Source organism: Seriola lalandi, unplaced genomic scaffold (genome assembly GCF_002814215.2).
Source record: "Seriola lalandi dorsalis isolate HSWRI2012SDOR001 ecotype SW California unplaced genomic scaffold, Sedor1 jcf7180002054982, whole genome shotgun sequence".
Classification (NCBI taxonomy): domain Eukaryota; kingdom Metazoa; phylum Chordata; class Actinopteri; order Carangiformes; family Carangidae; genus Seriola; species Seriola lalandi.
The window spans coordinates 457,924-477,744 of NW_019525531.1; the positions used below are offsets into that span (position 1 = coordinate 457,924).

Consider the following 19,821-nt stretch of genomic DNA (forward strand, 5'->3'; position numbering starts at 1 on the left):
TTGTCAAGGTTGCTAGGTGATACAACAGTAAAGGCAAAAATCCTCCAACCTAGGTCAGAACGCGTCATTTTGCGTCGGGCTACAATGGATACAAAGGGCCACACCTTCGTACAATACGTCCTCTGAAGGATGCGGCCCCTGAATTGGACACAGTTTACATGTCGGGATAAAAACCAGAATAGGAAGTCCCAGGAGCTCTCTGTGGTTAACTGTGGCGTGGTATAGATCAGGGCAAGGTTCTAAAACCGTTTCTAAAGCTTTGAGTGTTGCCAGGAGCACAGTGAGATTCTCTGGTCTGATGAGGCAAACCTGAACCATGTGGGCACAACTCCAAACGCTACTGCACTGCTCATCACCTGGATAACAGTGAGAGTCTGGACCGTCGTGTCTCCACCACTCACCTCTGGTCATTACGATCCCTGCCAGGACCTTGTGACGGGCGTGCGAGGTAGAGAAACAGCTGTCTGTCAGCTCCGTGTATTTCTCTCTCACCAGGTGGAAGATTGACTCGGCGAAGAACTGCAGAAGAAGAAATGGAAGGTACGATTATGAAGCTGAAGATGCATAATGAACATGTCCGCTTTCTTTCTGTCTTTCTCTTCTTACCAGACTTTTCTGCAGATGTATTTATTACTATTCTGATCAGGTTGGGATTATTTCGGCCGAAGGTTTTTCAAAGTCTGACACTGAAAGATAATTATCTTAATTACAGACAATTATCACTGGATTCATTTGATACTGAAAAAAAACTTAAAAACATAATGATTATCAGGCAAGTTGTGGAACCTTCTGGTCCCTGTCATTCCCCACCTGTCCACCAGATGCCCTCGTAGTGTTTCCCGCCTTTGCCAGTCTCCTTCCGCTGCACATGTTGCTCATTCTTTTATAATCAAGTCACACCTGTCCTGTGCCAGCTCCTACAATATTTGCTTTACCTGCCATTGTGGTCCAGCTGTTGTCACCTGTTGTGGCCCATGCTTGCTGCCTGTTTCTGTAACCCTCAGACCTGCTTCTGCCCACGTGTCATTTTAAACCTTTAATTCAACCTGCTCCGTCTGAGTTGTCTTCCTTGTTTTTAAATTTCTGAACTCGCATACACAATCAAATAATATATAGTAATATAATAATATATTTATTATTATAATGAAAAATTATAATAAAACTTTTCTTAACAAAGTGCCTTTTATGGAAAACAAACCAAGATAATTAACATGTTTAACAGTGTTCAAGATTTTATACCAAAAAAAAATCAAATAAAAAATGTTAATAAATAATTTATCATTCATAATTCGTTCTCTACTCACACAATACTCATAATTGTCGATGTTCCTAACAAGTTGGCTGGACAAACTTCAGTTCAACCTATATTTAAACCTGCGGACACTGTGACTCCTGCCGTCTTATTTTCCTCAGACGACAGCCGATGAAAACACACCGATGAAAACGTTCAAACAAAGTCTGCAGGGAGGCACCAAGAGCTGAGATATCGCCTGGACCACGAGCCCCGACTCTGACAGTCTGTCAATGATGGCCGAGAGTTTTTCTCCCTATAAACTCCCCCAGTCTGCGGAGGAAGAGGTGTTGCACTCCTGCTTGTCAAAATATGCCTAATTATATTTTTTAGAGCAATGTCACTCTCTTGGCAGACATCAGGAAGTTACAGGTATAGTTTCCGTATGCAGCAGGGTTCAGGTAAATGTCAGGAGGAGCATCAAAACACAACAACTGTGTGGGGTTTTAATAGGAGGAGGATCTTCTTCTACTTCTGACGAGATGATATAAAAATATCAGCTGTGCCGAATGTTCTGGTATTAAACATGACTGCTGAATATGTGAGAGAAAATAAAACCGATCGGCCCATCAATCTCTTCCCTCAGTTTGGAGGAAGCAGATGAAATATTTGAGAGTCTGGATTGAGCTCAGTAGTGGCTGCAAATAATTAATGTTTGATAAATTAATACGAGACCGGTGGGTAAACTAGACTTCCACTGATTGTCTGAACTTTAAACAACTCATACATGATCATCACCATCAGAAAAAAATCATAAAACTTATTTGGATGTCATGTTTTTAATGTAGCTTTAATGACCTGAGGAATAAACAAAGATAATTTCATGAGATTTATGACACTATGTTTTTGTGGTCCGCTGTAGGTTAATGAGTAGTAGTAATAGTGCAGTATTCCAAATCTATTGTGTGCCACTTAAAGGATAATGGATATATTTATTGATCATAAAACCCAAATCAAACATGTTAGTCCATCTCATAAAGCTTGTAATGGGTTTGAGCTCCGAGCTTTTTGGTTCCTAGTGAAAATGCACATCTTTCAAAAACTGGTCACAAATATGCTGTTTTCAAACATTGTATAAAAATACTGGAAACTGTAGTTTTTAGAAAATGTCACTCAAGTTGTTAAGCTAAGCTAACCAGCTCCTCACTGTTACATTTAATGGACAGATATGACAGTGGTATCAATCTTCCTGGTATATTTCCCAAACTTCCCCAATCTATTCGTGTAACTGCACATGCAGTAAAAAAAAAAAAGATTTGTGTGAGCTGTTATGATTTGGGGAACTTTTTGTAGGGCAGTTTCAGGTGGACTGCAGTTTTTGGTGTGACAGGTTCAGGTGCGTCCAGGTGATCAAAAACAACAGCCGAGTTAGTGACTGTAGTTTGACCTGCTTTGTAGTTGAGCTACTTTAAAATCCTTAGAGCCCCAATGCTGCAATTTCTGTTATAAATCTGAGTCACTCTGAACACACAGACACAATACACATATTTTTAGATTCAATGTGACTTAAACTTTCCAATGATGTCATTATATTGCAAATAAACGTCCATAAATCTGGTGAGATCACAGAAAACAGCCGCTCCCTATACTGTAACTCCAGAACTTGCCTGAGAATCACCAGCTTTTTAGTTTAACTTTTAGTAAAGTAAAATAATTCATTGAAAGCTGTCAGTACATCCAATAGTACACATGTAAACAGGAACTAGCAAATTCGGCGTATTTAATCCTCAAAAATTTAAACAAATAATTAAAAAAACATTGGTAATGTTGTAGCCCATGGCAACACTCACATCTCTTCCTGTAATTGAAGGTTGACTTTTAACGTTCAAATCATTTAATTTTACTGATATTACTGCACAAAATACAATATGCACAAAAAGCCCTTCCTCTGAATGGTCAGAAGTCGGGTTCTAAGTTCTGATTGGACGACTTTTTGCCAGTCACGTCTGGAAACACTGCAGCAAATAAACACAGTTAGTGACCAGCTGGTGAACACAGTGGAGCATTTAGCAGCTAAAAAGACCAAACAGAGCTAAAAGAGAATGAATACTGTACTTTACACTGTCCTATACTATCTTATGCTACTGTACTATGTTCTGGCCAAAAATCAATGAATGCACCTTTTATTTGGTTTCTCATTAGCTTACTCAAAATGTTTGCACATTGTTCACCCTATATTATTTAGCTTAAGCATTTTGTTAACCATGTCTTCATGTAAAAACAGGGCTGTATCCAGTATTTTAGTAATATTAAAGCCAGGAGACTAAATCCTCTCAGCACATCCCCACCCACCAGAGACATTTATGACTAGGCATTAATATTTTTTTAAAAGTTTCACATTCTTTTATCTATAAATTGGATCTACCTACATTATGTTTCAGATCAAACCCATATGCAAATGTAATATGTGTAGGCTACATATATCGAATTTCCAAATATGAAATATATATATAATATAATAATATATATGTAAAAATTATATGAAATTGGAACAATTATATATCATATATAATTGTTTTAATACACTATAAATAATATCAAATAAATAGTATAGAAATCAAATATATAGTGTTAATTATAATAATATATATAAAATCACATCACAGATATTTTAAATACATGTAGATATACAAATTTTACTATGGGCATTTCATACATGTTATGAACTTATATACATCCTCTGGATATATGAAGATATATGTGATAATAATAAATCCTCTTATAGGTGACATATATGGTGAAATCATTCTTCATATAGGGAAACATATGTTGTGTAATTACAACTGTATGAGAAAAGACTTTTTTCAGGAATGTAGTTTTGGTGGAAAATCTAATTACTTATTGATTTTAGATTTCTGCCTAAAAACTGTCAAATTTATAAAAACATGAGAATTAGCATATATAATGAAATATGTGTGTAATCGTAGAATTGAAACCCTTCATCACTTACCACGCCAGACTTTTTGATGTATTACCCAGACATGACCTCAGTGACGTCTTGCTTTTTTGCGGTCCTTATTTTGTAGGAGCATGCAGTTGATTTTTTATTTTTTTTGAGTGAAACTATCTGCTCAATGTTTTCTGGATGACAGTGGCACAAGGTCGTGTGTAATGAGTGTGTTAAACAATTATCTGTCAGATTATTATGCTCTTCACACCGCCTTCCCGCTCTACCTCAATCTCCTTGGTCTGCTGCCGCTCCTCCTTCATCCCTAATGTGGTGTAATAATGTTCATTAATGCGTCACGCCGCCTGACAGACAGTTCATATTGAAGGGTGTGTGTGTGTGTGTGTGTGTGTGTGTGTGTGTGTGTGTGTGTGTGTGTGTGTGTGTGCGCTAAATGATGAGTTGGAGGGGCTGTGAAAAAAAATCGTCTTCTAGAAAAAGAGGAGGAGGAAAGCTTCTGCAAATTGTTCACTTATTAAGTTTTGGTGTGTCAGCCTGCAGCGGCGTAAAATCACCTTTTTGTTCAAATTCCGAGCATCGAAAACCAAAATGTTACTGTTGCCTCTTCCTGTCTACAGATTCTCTCTTCAAAATGACCCCAGGGTTTAATAAAGTATCTACACGTCTATCTTTCAAATATTCCTTTGCATATTTGAATGACGGCGTGGCTCTGCATTAGCCATGTTCAGTGCCCCCCTTCAGCTCCGTGGAGCTGATCTCAGGAGACAAATCTTCTTGTATTCATAAAGCACGACAGCGAAAGACGTCAAGGACAATTCTCAGAGGCCTCAGATACATAATGAAGTTGTTTAGATGCTACAGACGAGCATACAGGACACCATCCAGCTCTCAGGCCTCAGGACATGATGGTCATGCTGATGTGCGGCACACTCCATTTGGCAGCATACGGCACACCTCAGACCCATTTATCCAGATCATTTAGAAGACTGGTGAAAGCTGAAGAGATGAGGGACAAATTCAGTGTCACTGCTTGAAGCTGACTCATGGTCTTTCCAAGTGAAGGGAAACACGTGAAGGACACCAACTGACACACTGGACCTGGAGTAAATGTACTTTTTTGTCACATTTCAGAGTCACCTCTATTTATGTCCTGTAAAACCCTGATCAGACATTTTTGTGGAAAAAAAACTACTTCTGCAGTGCAGTTTTTTACTGTTTACAGCTTTTTCTGTGTAAGTTACACACAATTTTACATACAAGAAAAGAGGCAGCTTTTTTAAAATAATGCTCAGAAATTATTGAAAAACCTGCCAAGAGCTGCAAGAGATGCTCAGTGAACATGTATAAACGACAGCTGAAAACTTTTAATTCATTCTCTCACATTTTACTATTCTTACTGGTTTCTGATATTATTTTCATTTACATATTTTATCATCTACTGTATTTCTATTGTCTGTTTTCATTGACCTTCAATCTACCCTTATTTTAGTATGCTATTTGATTTTTTTTTATTGTGAAGCACTTTGAGCTACATCTCTTGTATGACAAGTGCTCTATAAATAAAGTTTATTATTATTGTTTTGAATATTTCTTGATATACTAAATGATTTGAACCCTTCAGGACTCAAAAGAAAATAAAACTATTTATTTTCTCCATTTTGCATATTGCAAACTAACAGTGGTCAAGTAAGGGCCATTTTAAAGGTATCACAAGCAGTATTTGGGAAATTATTCCATCCTTAACTATGCAAAGCCAAAAAAATAATATTTGAAATCAAAAGAAATGTGTTGAAACGGGACTGCACAGTGGGATGGTCTACACCCAGAGCTACAGCTTGCAAAGGTCTGGTAAACTCAGTTCTTTCAAACTCCACCCAAACATGTAAAGTTGGTGGAGTTACCCTTCAAGGACCAGAAGGTTGTGGCTCCTGCTCTATGCAAGAGGCAGGAAACTGAGTTGACCACAGAGCCACTATACCCTGACAATCTGCTGATGTCAAATGCAGTGTGGTTCATATACTGTGTGGTGATTACAGAAAGAAAGTCCTACTCACCTGAGGTAGCTGATTTTTGGCTCTGCTGCCCTGGAGGCCCATGACCTTCCTCTCCGGTCCTAGACTCATGTTGTAAAGAGACTGCAGGGCGGCTGCTGCTGCTTGTGCCTTTGCCAGTCTTTTACTATGACCGCACCCTTCAAACACCCTGCCCTCCACCCTTACCACCATTACAAAATTCCTCATCACTCTGCCATGAACTCTTTCCGCCAGGCACATATACCTGAGTCCTGGTCGCAGCTCATTGAGCAGTGCCACTGGGCTGAGGTGCTCTAAAAGTGATGTGCTGAGGGCTCGTCTTTTTGGATTTGTCGAGGAGACCAAGTCCAGTGTGAGTTGAACAAGTCGTTTGTAGTTGTAAATGCTGGAGAAAACCTCCTTCTTTGCTGTGTTACAGTGCAGGAGATCACAGTTCTCACACAGCGATGGCTCTAACTCTTTGAGGAATACATCAGGGATGTCCAGTTTATCTGCTGTAAAATCCATAGGTGTGCTGGTGAAGTTCCCCATAACAGCGTGAACCTGGGACGCATTTGGGAACTGGATGAATGACCGGAGAGCCAGCTCTGCAGCCCTCATCTTAGCCTGCTTCTTTGTAGGTCCTCGACCCTCAAATCGGAGACCGTTGACCTCCACACCTACAGAAAACACCGGAGCGTGCAGAGGACCAGTCTTTGAGACGATCTCATACCGCAGCCCAGGTCGTAACTCGTTCAGCTGCACCAGCGCGTTCTTCTGAGTAACAGCCCAGGTCGCTCTTTTACAGGTCAAGTGGCTTTGGTAGAGCAGCCGGTCCTTTCCATCCACCAACGGCTGCTTCCTCTTCAGGGCTTTGGGTCCGTGTCTGGGGAAAGTTGTGCAAAAAGTTGATGGATGATATTTTCGTAGTAAGTCGCAGTCCACCTGGATTATATCATCCTGATTCTCTTTCACCTCCAAACTGCTCGTACCTGATGACAGATCAAAATGTAATTATAGTGCATTTTGTTAGTTTGGTCAAACATTTTCACATGGACATGGAAGGTTTACCATCTGGGCATGTGCATGGGGCCCTTGAGTGATGTAATGATTTCTTTAGGCCAGTAGAACTATGTGAAAAATTAGTTTATTCATAAGGGAGTAGGCCAACATGTAAGTAACAAGACTAACACCACTTCCAAACATACAGCAAGCAAGCAAACCCTCGGATGGAGCGTTAAATATTGTCCAGATACACTACAAGCGATGTAGCGCAAAGAGGAGATGTGATGGTTTTTTGAGCCACTTGTGATTTGTCCCTCTGAAAATAAATATAATTTAAAACTATTTTTTAATCATCTAATGATTTGTACACGTTACATTTGATATTTTCCCACCATAATAATCAATATACTGCAATTGGAACATACTGTAATACATTAGGTCACTTGGCCCTGTGCTGCCCTGGTCATGGTAATCTGTCCATGGCAGCAGAACATAAAAACTTCAGTTTTACTGGCAGAAAAAAACAACTACATTTTTTTTTAAAGTGCAGGAAGGAAAAAGCTTTACTTGAATTGTCTGCATCTTCAGCTGATGACGCTCCAGTATCCCAGTGTCTTATGGGACTGATGAGGGTTGATAACACGTTGCCTCGCTCTGAAAAACAAAATCACAAATGCATGAAATGATTGAGCATTTTCTCCACAGCATGACGCAACGCCATATAGTGTCATAAAGGGAAAGATACAGATTTTCACCACCGTGTACTTACACTAAATAAAACAGCTCGTCTCTCAGACTTTTGCGTTCCGTAAATGAGCCCAATTACTGTCATGTTCCCAAATGCCTACACTGCACGGTTTTATATTCACTCCCACCCATGGAAGTAATGAAATGGACTGAGGTAAACACATTTATGGCGATAGTGCAAACGTAACGTGTGAGGCTGGGAGGCCCATTAAAGTTCCCACTAAAAGATTGGAGCGAAAAACAAACAGACATTCAGCTTAGAGCCAGCCGGGGTAATTGAAAGGTGTTGGTGATAAGGACCGAGGTTTTCAGACAGGAAGCATCGAGGGGCTTAAACTGAACGAGGAGCTTTGTCTTATTAACCCGGTCACACAGTTTTTGAATCAAGCGCAATCGTTTTTCATTTGATTTCAGCAGATTTGGTGAGGGGGTTCAAGGGTTTCGCAAAAACCAGTGTTCTTGGTGTGATTGTTTTTTTTCTTCAGATATATAAAAAAATATCGCACCGTTTTATACTGGGACAATAATGGCATTTTGTTGCACATGACCATGCTTCTCCAAATTTTGGGTTTTTCATCTTTACCTATGTCCTCTTTCCACTCCCATCACTGTTCTTTGGAAAGGTGATGTTGCTTTGGTTTGATTTTATAATAATTTGAGGCTTTTCAAAATAAAATGAGCTTAAAGGATGCTGGTGGAAAATATTATTTTGTTTAATTGACAAACATAATTAAGGTGACTGATAATTGATTATGACCAGAACAAACAAACACAGTTGATTTTCATTAAAAATGTGACATTACTAACATATACTTCATTCTATTTAACGTAGGGATTTTAAAACGCTGGTCTCAGAGGAACTTGGGTTGGTTTGACCAGGAAAAATACACAAGATTATTACATTATCCTGTAATTTTCCTATCACAGAAATAATAACTGCTTTATCTTGGTATTTATCTTGGTAATCCATTCCAAAATAGTCGTTAATGATTATGAGATTTTTTGAAACTCCCAAATATAAATTTGAATCAAAAATCTAATATTGGTCGCGTTGTAATAACTGTTAAGATTCAAAAACCTCGTCATGCTAAGACAAAACATGTCACTACATCAGATTAGGAGACCATGGTGTCTGAGATTATTGCCCATGTTAGAATCAACTCTTCACCTCTTGCACAGAGAGATACAAAAGGAGGGAACAGAGACAAACTTCCACAATCAGAAATGTTAACACGACCATTGTGTATGAAGCGTCACAGAGGCAAATATTCTTCTGATATGTTTGTCTTTCCTTTGGGACCGGATGAGGCATCCTAGACACAGAATAGGTTTTATTTTTGTTCACTGGATCAGGCCATGATCGGGCCGATGTCTCGGCCGGATCAGTCTGTTCTTTCCGGTTTTCGAAAGGTGACGTGTCTTTTTTCTGTCGTGAGCTTTATGTGTGTGCATATGTCGTCAAGGAAAAAGGTACGTTTTGTGTTCTATGAGACTCGCAACCACTGCGTCCTTAAAGGATAGGACCAGACTTTTTATCAGTATGACAAAAATCCAGTGTTTGTCTGGTGTAAAATTTCACTCTGAAGTTTAGAGGAAAATCTACATGAATGAATCTTGAACTAGAAGAGTGCAACTTTGGACTTCATCCACTTGATTTTGCTACCTATTGTTTAAATCGTGCTAAAAACCCTAAAGTATATTCACACACTCTTCATGTGCAGAGCTTTCCTCCCTTCTCCAGACTCAGCAACTTACTTATTATATTTTCCACATCTTTTGAGTTTGGGATTTGGCTTCAGGAAACTCGAGCACTGTAACTGATCACCTGCTGATCCTGAAACCAGTGACCCCATTTTATCTCCATTTAGATTTATCTGGTGCCCTGCCACCATTTAACAGCGGTTGTTTAGCAGTGCATGTGGGTCAGTATACACACACACACACACACACACACACACACACACACACACACAAATAAACCAGTGGCAATTATATTTGATATCTACTGTATATAAAGTATTAATGCCTGCCTGCTGAAAGTGTAAATGTTATGAATCAACATTAAAACAATGCACAATGTCAAGACACTTCATTATTCATTGTTATGGCCATAATTATCCATATGTGCTGGTGTACCATAGCTGCAGTTGTTTGTTGTTCTGTAGCATTTTGGGTTAAAATAATTCATTTTTATTTTACCTTCAGACAAAACTATTCGTTTAAATTTCAATATTACCAAGATTACAAGCAGCATGAAACTATAAAATACATAAATCATTTGAAATTAGGGAAAAATTGATTCTGCGCTAGTCGACAAATTGTAATAAATTTTGCTCAAAGTCACTCTAACTGAAGAAAAATCTTATTAATATCAATAACTCGTTTTACTTCTAAAACAATCGCTATAACTTAAATATGCATGTTTTTTTTTAGAGGTTTCTGACTTCCTGGTGGATGATTTTAGTGCCCGTTTGGCCCGTTTTTACCCACGGTGACTGGCGATTCTGGAGGGCACTGCAATGCAAACTAAAAGTCATTAGAATAATGAAGAGTGCAGACTAAACTGTTCTGCATTAACCTTGCACCTTGCAGTTATATTAGGCGTGTGATGCCATTAAGTGGTGGGCTGATATGAGCGGGAGCTGTGAGATGGGATGTGAATGTAATGATGTGAGTCTGGAGCTTCTGAAGGCAGCGGCAGGTGCATGTTGGAGGTGTTTTAATGACCTGCATCATCACAGCTAATGAGGCCATTTATTTTAGGAACGAAAAAGATAATAACTGTGTTTGTCTTTGGGTTACATCGGCTAAGCCCTCGCACCTTCGCACACTTTCCGTCATTTTCACTTTTCCATTCTTCTGTCACTCGATTTCCCCTCACTCGTAGACACGCAACCGCACACACACACACACACACACACACACACACACACACACTTTCTCTCTCTCCCTCAAGTAGCACTTCATTAACTCACACCCATTTGTGAAATGCAGTATTACACTCTGCACTTGATTTAACTAGAGGTTACCCGGGTTGCAACATGACAAATTGTTTGCTTAATCTACCTGTAATCTCCATCACAAGCAAATCTGCAAAATGGGTTTGTGCAGCAATTTAGAAAAGGAAGTTGCAGCTGCTGATTTGCAACACAGGTAGGTAGATATGAGGTTCTCTGGTTCAGAAATATTCGAAAATCTAAGTGTTTAGTCCAAGTCATTAGTGAAAAGCAGTGGTTAAGCAGTATCAACGTCTGGCTTGTGGTGGTTCTTGTGCTCCTCATCAACTCATGTCAAAAACATGAGTCAGAAAGTTGACCTTATAATAAAGTGTGGAAAATCTAGTTCATGTGATACTACTGTCACATGAAGTAGAAACAAATATCTTCCATGTATTTGGACATAAACACTGAAATTCATCTGCAATCGATTGGCTTTAAATATAAGTAAGTTGAATAAGTTGAAACTCCCTCAAGGTGACTAACACACCACAGAATCCCAAAAATAAAATCTGAGAATATGACCTGAGTGTCCTCAATCCCTGCTGGCCATCAACGTTGCAGGTTGTGATGTCAGGTGACCAAAATTCAACGTCATGACAGTGTGATAACCTACATAATATGTAAACCCCAAGAGGCGGGAATAGTTATGATTTTCACAAATATTTGTATTTAGTTTATTTGCACAGACGTCACAGTAAAATATTACACAAAAATATACTATAAATGCATTTCAACAAGTCATTACACATACTACATAGATACATAGAACAGACCAAAAATGTGAATATTTAAGTAATATATGACATTTTCATGTTATGTGCATAACTGTCCACAAGTCAAATTAAGAAGAGTTTCCTCTGGCCGCACAGGGAGACCCTGTTGACACATTAATGTAACGTGTAAATGACGAGGGAATGAACTGTATCCCATCATATCAGCAGGAGCCGCTTTATAGGTGGTTTGGTTGGTTGTCGTTTGATGTTCAATTATTTGGGGTGATGATGTCTGATTAATTGCTTGAACGATCAACCATCTGGCTCTTGGACTTGGACTTCTGGCAGGTAATAAATTTTGGTGGGCTGTCTGCAGTTTGAGCAGCTCCAGACTCTGATTTCCCTCGTGGCTGCTGTCCAGAGATCTGCTATGAACTGAGATTGTTTTAATGTTACTTGAGCATTATTTTAGACTGTAAAACTCTTGAGACTGAGCTGTGACATAAATCTTGGCACGGAGAAGAGACCACGCTGTCTGCATCTTGCCGCTTCATATTATTTTGAGTCCAACCAAGTGTTGAGCGTTAATGCTCATTGATCCATGATCCATGTTCTGGCCACGAAGTTGAAAATTCTAGTGTGAGTTACCACAACATATAAGATGGGCTTCTTTAAAGCTTTAGCACTTGGTTCATTTGTGCTGAACATAGACATCGCTGTGAGCAGGGTTTGAACCTGCGCGGGGAGACCCCATTGGATTTCAAGTCCAACGCCTTAACCACTCGGCCATCACAGCTGCAGAGAGGAGCTTGTCTGCAAACTCCAAAACTCCAAGTGGATGTAACTTTGAGCAGGGGGCGCAACTTAAAGTTGTTAAAATCACAAAGAACTACATGACATGTTGAAACCAGATGCTGTTGGCAAGATGGCAGATTGTGTGATGACGGGGAACCCCTGGGTCTGCCACGGGGTCTCCTGCTGGTTAGACATGCTCAGAACACCTCACCAAGGAGGAGTCTGGAAGGCATCCTGCACAGATGCATGAACCATGTCAACGGGCTCCTTGGATGCAGAGGAGCAGCGGCACAGTGGGTGTATATCTAAGAATTGCAGGCATCTTACAATGTGCATCTCTTTTATGTGAATGATTGAAGGTCCAGTAGAGGGAACTGTTAAAGTCATTCATCGCTGTGAGCAGAACTTAAACCTGTGCAGGGAGTCCAACACCTTAACCAGTCACATCACAGCTGCCACCTGTAACACACAGAACCATCTTGTACTTCAGAGGAACTATTCATTTCAGTTTCAACCTGCATTTCTCACTTTACTCTTTTATCGTGTCTAGTAAAGGTGTCAGTGACAGCTGACAGTGCAAAAATAAATAAATAAAAAAAGTTTAAAAAGCATTAATACTTTGCAGAACAGTCACTTGGAGCCAAAACACAGCAATTCTCTGGACGGTGTGAGAACGGAGACAAAAGAGCCGTGCAGGAATGAGAACAGGAAGCTTGCGTCGCTTCATATTATTACAGTGCTTGTGTTTATCAAACCTTAGAAGCAGAGTTTCTCCATCCAGCCACTGTTAATGAACCTTATTTAATAGAATAATGAAATTAGGCATGGCAGGGGGGAAGCGAAAAAAGCACCCGCTCGCTGTCCGGTGTGTGTGTGTGGTCTGACAGCTGTGGATAATCTCATTTGCTAAGCGTAATTAATGGCAAGCGGGTTTCATTTACTTGTAATGTGCACTGTCTTTCCTCAAGGGCAAAGAAATATGGAAACTTTTTGTAATAATTTCTCTATCGAATGCCTCGTTATTGGTAATGATATTTGTAATCATGGAAGTTTGGGTTAATATTTCCTCACTGGATATGATTACCAAAACCTTTCTTACTTATTACTTATATTCACATAGTATCCTGGTGTTTTTATGAGCCTGGAAAGAGTGAGGTGTTTATCTTTATTCATTTCTGCAACACAATGAACTTACAGGTATTGCTATAGAAAATAACCCACAACAAGACTTGGGTGGCTTACCCTACTCAAGCTTAACCAAGAAAACAACTGTGATGGCAGAGTGGTTAAGACACTAGAAATCCGACAGGGACTCCCATCACAGGTTGAAACCCTGCTCACAGTGACATTGAATATTTAATGCAAACTGTAGAGAAAGCCTTCCCGAAGCTTCCTGGGAAGGACATCATGCAACAAAGATCCTTGTGGCTTGCATCAGTAAAAGCCTTCCTGCACATCCTCTTTTTAGAGCATCTGAGCAATCCTTTAATTGAGTTTGGTTCTTTTGAGTATAAGGTTGCTGTCATTCCTGTTCAGTTTGATTTTCTTGGCCCACACTGTGCACATGGATGTGGGCTGAGACCCGCATATTCAAGTCTGTCTAGTTTTTTCGGTCCTCACGAGAGTTCAGTTGACAGCTTTCATATGAGACAAAACCAATCAACAGGTTAGGTTTGAAAGCACATTAGAGAAAATTGTCTTTTATAAGACAACCCCAAGAAAGCCAGGTGTGACTCTAATGACTGTCACCTGACAACCAGGTGGACTAACGATCCACATTTGACCTGAAAGACGCTTAAGGTGTGAACGAGCTGTCAGAGTTGAAATGGCTGAGACTTTCCACCAATGAATCAAACTGCAGAAGCCTTTTGAATGAGAAGAGAATTATCTTTAAGAATGCCTTTGAGTTAGCACCTCTACATGTAGAAATCGTAATTATACAACTGTTTTGTAGCTGTGATGGCCAAAGGTTAAGGCGTCCATGCCCTAATGAGAGACTTTCCACAACACCTGAGCGCAAGGCCACATTTGGATTATTATAACTAGTGGAGCACAAGTAAGATATTTGATTTAAGCGCCTGACGAGCAGTTTCGAGTTCAGTTGTCTATTACTTTGAGATCACACTGATAGAACTTTGTTGAAAAAATGTGTGTACTTGGCTATTTTATCTATTGCATTGTATTGTATTGTGTTGCCGTTAGAAGCTGTGATGGCCGAGAGGTTAAGGCGTTGGACTTGAAATCCAATGGGGTCTCCCCGCGCAGGTTCGAACCCTGCTCACAGCGAAAACTGTGCACCATGTATATGTTTTCTAACAGAAGTTCTACATCAAAACTATGGTAATGTTATAAGGATGTTCAATTTCTGTCACATATGAGTATATTTTTTCAATCAAAACATCTGAAATTGCCAAAGCATACATAGTGACACTACAATAACAGTAAAGACTCAACAGAAAGGAGACAACGATCAAATACAGAACAGTACTAGAAATAAATATTGAATTGTAAAACAGCGATTGAAATGGCCAAAAGGTTAAGGCGTTGGACTTGAGATCCAATGGGGATTCCCTCGGCACGTTCAGCTCCTGCTCCTCCTGTCATTCTGTGCGGCTGTTTAATTCCCAACCAAGAGTTGTATTTATCATGTAATGACAGATACCTACTGAAACAACATGCCAAGAGAAGCTGGGATGGCCGAGACGTTAAGGCATTGGACTTGTGTACTTGTTTTCTAACAGAAGAAGTTCTAAAACAAAACTGTTACACTATGATAAGACTCTTCAAGTTCTGTCACATGTGTACTTTTTTTCAAACAATCAGAATGCCTGAAATTGCCAAAATATTATTACTTGACACTGGACAATAACAGTAAGGCCTGAAGAGAAGGAAGACATAGACACAGAATACAGAAATAAATCAATTCACTTCACTTCAAATGCAGAAAAGTATTAAAAAATAGATATAAAATCTGCAAAAAGAGGTTGTGATGGCAGAGTGGTCAAGGTGTTGGACTTGAAATCCAATGGGGTTTCCCCGCGCAGGTTCAAACCCTGTTCACAGTGATCATAGACGCTACATACTTTCTATAACTGGATGTTGTTAAGTCTCTATTACAAAGACCAGCCATGGTTTGAGACTAGAGACTTGCAACTAACTTGCACTTTTCAACTGCTGAAATAACTGAATATGAAAATGTTTGATTAGAAATCAAGGTGCTTTGGTCACTGTTGTAGTTACTTATTATGACACCCTCTATCATCTTGTATGGCTGTTTAAATACACAACTAAATCTAACTCCCAGTAATCAAAATATAGACACCATAATACTTAGTACTTAAGCCAAGGTCTCCGACTGTAGAGGTCCCCAACCCTCAGGTTGTGGACAGATACAGGACTGCGACATATTCGTTACCAAGCTGCACAGAAAGGACAAATTATTTACTTTATTATTTTTTATAATATATATATATTTTTACAGTTTAAATCTATTTGTCTGCTGTCTTCCCATACATTTTACACAACAATGCGCTCATTAAGCTAATAGTGAATTGTTATCTTCTTGTAATAATAGCAAATTATTGTGATTTGATTTAGCATGTAACGACAGATACCTACTGAAACAACATAACAACAGAAGCTGTGATGGCCGAGAGGTTAAGGCGTTGGACTCGAAATCCAATGGGGTCTCCCCGCGCAGGTTCAAACCCTGCTCACAGCGATCATAAACTCTACATATTCTCTCTAACTAAATGGTGTTAAGTCTCTGTTACAAAGTCCAGCCATGGTTTCAGACTAGAGACTTGTGACCAACTTGCATCTCTTAGATGCTGAAATAACTGAATATCAAGATGTTTGATAGGAAATCAAAGTTATTTCGTCACTGTTGTAGGTTCTTATTATGACATCCTCTATCATCTTGTCTGGCAGTTTAAATACACAACTAAGGAATAGAAATGCCCCATCCAATAGATTTCTCAGTGCTGGAAATATCTTTTGGCATATTTGAAACATCTGGGCTACAGACGCTGTGATGGCCGAGAGGTTAAGGCGTTGGACTTGAAATCCAATGGGGTCTCCCCGCGCAGGTTCAAGTCCTGCTCACAGCGATGTGATGCTTTAACAGTCATACAGAGTAAAATCTTCAGTGTACTTCAAAGAAAGAGCTTAATGGATTGTTTAAATGAAGATTTCTGAAAGTCATTTTGAAGATTGGACTGGCAGTGCCTGACTATTCCTAATTCCCAAGTAATCAAAAAATGGAGACCATAATACTTAGTACTTAAGCCAAGGTCTCCTACTGTAGAGGTCCGCAACCCCTAGGGTGTGGACCGGTACAGGGCCGTGACATATTCATCACCGGGCCGCATGGAAAGGACAAATTATTAACTTCATTAGTTTTTATAATATATATAAATATATTGAGGTTTTATCTATTTGTCTGCTGTCTTCCTGTATCTTTTACACAACAATGCGCTGGTTAAGCTAATAGTGAATTGTTATCTTCTTTTAATAATAGCAAATTATCGTGATTTGATTTAGCACCTGTAGATGTAGAAAATCATAACTGTGTCTTTCTTTTGTTGCTCACAGCGATCAAAGATACACAGTTCACAGAGGACCCTTTCTATAGCTCCAGGTGGTGTTAAGTCTCTACTAGAAAACTCACTCATGCTAAAATAATATGTTGTTGGATTGGAAATCAAAGTGGTTTGGTCACTGTTGTAGTTTCCAATTATGACAGCCTCTGTCATTTGGTATGGCTGTTTAATTTCCCAACCAAGGAATATATTTTCATCATGTAATGACAGATAGCTACTGAAAAGATCTGTCTTGGGATATTTGAAACATCTTGCCAACAGCAGCTGTGATGGCCGAGAGGTTAAGGCGTTGGACTCGAAATCCAATGGGGTTTCCCCGCGCAGGTTCAAACCCTGCTCACAGCGATGACTGTGCACCATGTGTTTTATTTCTAACAGGAGAAGTTCTAAAACAAAACTGTTACACTGTGATAAGACTCCAATTTCTGTCACATATGTGGACTTTTTTTCTAACAATCAGAACAAATTGCCGAAACATAAATAGTTGACACTGGACAACAACAATAAAGCTTGAAGACAAGGAAGACATTGATACAGAAGACAGAAGTAAATCAATAAACTTCAAATACAGAAAAGTATTAAAAAATTGATATAAAATCTTTAAACAGCACCTGTGATGGCCCGCGCAGGTTCAAGTCCTGCTCACAGCAATGAGTGCTTCAAAGAAAGATGGTTTCTGAGAGTGGTTTTGAAGCTCAGAGTGGCAGTGCCTGACTCCGCCTAACTCCCAGGTAATCCAAAAATAGATGTACTTAAACCAAGGTCTCCTACTGTAGAGGTCCCCAACCCCCAGGGTGTGGACCGGTACAGGGCCATGACATATTAATTACCGGGCTGCCCGGAAAGGACGAATTATTTAGTTTATTAGTTTTTATAATCTATATATTTTACAGTTTTTATCTATTTGTCTGCTGTCTTCCTGCATCTTTTACACAACGATGCGCTGGTTAAGCTAATAGTGAATTGTTATGGTCTCGTAATAATAGCAAATTAATGTGAATGGATTTAGCACCTCTAGATGTAGAAAATCATAACTGTGCCTTCCTTTTGTAGCTGTGATGGCCGAGAGGTTAAGGCGTTGGACTTGAAATCCAATGGGGTTTCCCCACGCAGGTTCAAACCCTGCTCACAGTGATCATAGACGCTACATGCTTTCTATAACTCTAAGTGGTATTAAGGCTCTATTACAAAATCCAGCCATGGTTTGAGACTAGAGACTTGCAACTAACTTGCATCTTTCAGATGCTGAGATAACTGAATATGAAGATGTTTGATTGGAAATCAAGTTGGTTTGGTCACTGTTGTAGGTTCTTATTATGACACCCTCTATCATCTCGTGTGGCTGTTTAAGTACACAACCAAGGAATAGAAGTCCCCCATCAAATAGATTTCTCAGTGCTGGAAATATGTCTTGGCATATTTGAAACATCTTGGCTACAGAAGCTGTGATGGCCGAGAGGTTAAGGCGTTGGACTTGAAATCCAATGGGGTCTCCCCGCGCAGGTTCAAGTCCTGCTCACAGCGATGAGTGCTTCAAAGAAAGATGGTTTCTGAGAGTGGTTTTGAAGCTCAGAGTGGCAGTGCCTGACTCTGCCTAACTCCCAGGTAATCCAAAAATAGATGTACTTAAACCAAGTTCTCCTACTATAGAGGTCCACAACCCCCAGGGTGTGCACCGGCACCGGCACAGGGCTGCGACATATTAATTACTGGGCTGCATGGAAAGGATGAATTTTTTACATTATTAGTTTTTTATAATCTATATATTTTACAGTTTTTATCTATTTGTCTGCTGTCCTCCTGCATCTTTTACACAACAATGTGCTGGTTAAGCTAATAGTGAATTGTTATGGTCTCGTAATAATAGGTTAAGGCGTTGAACTTGAAATGCAATGGGGTTTCCCCGTGCAGGTTCAAACCCTGCTCACAGCGATCAAAGATACACAGTTCACAGAGGACCCTTTCTGTAACTCCAGGTGGTGTTAAGTGTCTACTACAAAACTCAATCATGATATAATAGTATGTTGTTGGATTGGAAATCAAAGTGGTTTGGTCCCTGTTGTAGTTTCCAATTATGTTAGCCTCTATCATTTGGTATGGCTGTTTAATTTCCAAACCAAGGAATATATTTTCATCATGTAATGACAGATAGCTACTGAAAAGATCTGTCTTAGCATATTTGAAACATCTTGTCAACAGCATTTGGCAAGGAATAGAAGTCCCCCATCAAATAGGTTTCTCAGTGCTGGAAATATGTCTTGGTATATTTGAAACATCTTGGCTACAGAAGCTGTGATGGCCGAGAGTTTAAGGCGTTGGAATTGAAATCCAATGGGGTTTCCCCGCGCAGGTTCAAATCCTGCTCACAGCGATCATAGAGGCTACATGCTTTCTATAACTCTTAAGTGGTATTAAGGCTCTATTACAAAATCCAGCCATGGTTTGAGACTAGAGACTTGTGACCAACTTGCATCTTTCAGATGCTGAGATAACTGAATATGAAGATGTTTGATTGGAAATCAAAGTGGTTTGGTCACTATTGTAGGTTCTTATTATGACACCCTCTATCATCTCGTGTGGCTGTTTAAATACACAACCAAGGAATAGAAATGCCCCATCAAATAGATTTCTCAGTGCTGGAAATATGTCTTGGCATATTTGAAACATCTTGGCTACAGAAGCTGTGATGGCCGAGAGGTTAAGGCGTTGGACTTGAAATCCAATGGGGTCTCCCCGCGCAGGTTCAAGTC

The 19,821-nt window shown here is 39.6% G+C and overlaps 1 protein-coding gene and 9 non-coding genes across 10 annotated transcripts in view; 8 read left to right on the forward strand and 2 right to left on the reverse strand.

Moving 5' to 3' along the window:
* LOC111647080 (inactive double-stranded RNA-specific editase B2-like) overlaps positions 1 to 19,821 on the reverse strand; it is a 42,406-nt gene that overhangs the window by 11,358 nt on the left and 11,227 nt on the right. The window contains exons 2-4 of the mRNA XM_023396696.2: positions 7,784 to 7,870; positions 6,254 to 7,203; positions 402 to 519 (exon numbers count right to left, since the gene is read on the reverse strand). Coding sequence (XP_023252464.1) covers positions 402 to 519; positions 6,254 to 7,203; positions 7,784 to 7,870 — 1,155 coding nt within the window. The remainder of the gene's footprint in view (positions 1 to 401; positions 520 to 6,253; positions 7,204 to 7,783; positions 7,871 to 19,821) is intronic.
* On the reverse strand, positions 12,390 to 12,471 carry trnas-uga (transfer RNA serine (anticodon UGA)). The gene has a single exon. It is a non-coding gene; the product is annotated as a tRNA-Ser (tRNA).
* On the forward strand, positions 14,675 to 14,756 carry trnas-uga (transfer RNA serine (anticodon UGA)). The gene has a single exon. It is a non-coding gene; the product is annotated as a tRNA-Ser (tRNA).
* On the forward strand, positions 15,454 to 15,535 carry trnas-uga (transfer RNA serine (anticodon UGA)). Its single transcript has one exon. It is a non-coding gene; the product is annotated as a tRNA-Ser (tRNA).
* Positions 16,110 to 16,191, forward strand: trnas-cga (transfer RNA serine (anticodon CGA)). The gene has a single exon. It is a non-coding gene; the product is annotated as a tRNA-Ser (tRNA).
* Positions 16,498 to 16,579, forward strand: trnas-uga (transfer RNA serine (anticodon UGA)). The gene has a single exon. It is a non-coding gene; the product is annotated as a tRNA-Ser (tRNA).
* trnas-cga (transfer RNA serine (anticodon CGA)) lies at positions 17,335 to 17,416 on the forward strand. Its single transcript has one exon. It is a non-coding gene; the product is annotated as a tRNA-Ser (tRNA).
* trnas-uga (transfer RNA serine (anticodon UGA)) lies at positions 18,124 to 18,205 on the forward strand. Its single transcript has one exon. It is a non-coding gene; the product is annotated as a tRNA-Ser (tRNA).
* On the forward strand, positions 18,514 to 18,595 carry trnas-uga (transfer RNA serine (anticodon UGA)). Its single transcript has one exon. It is a non-coding gene; the product is annotated as a tRNA-Ser (tRNA).
* trnas-uga (transfer RNA serine (anticodon UGA)) lies at positions 19,361 to 19,442 on the forward strand. The gene has a single exon. It is a non-coding gene; the product is annotated as a tRNA-Ser (tRNA).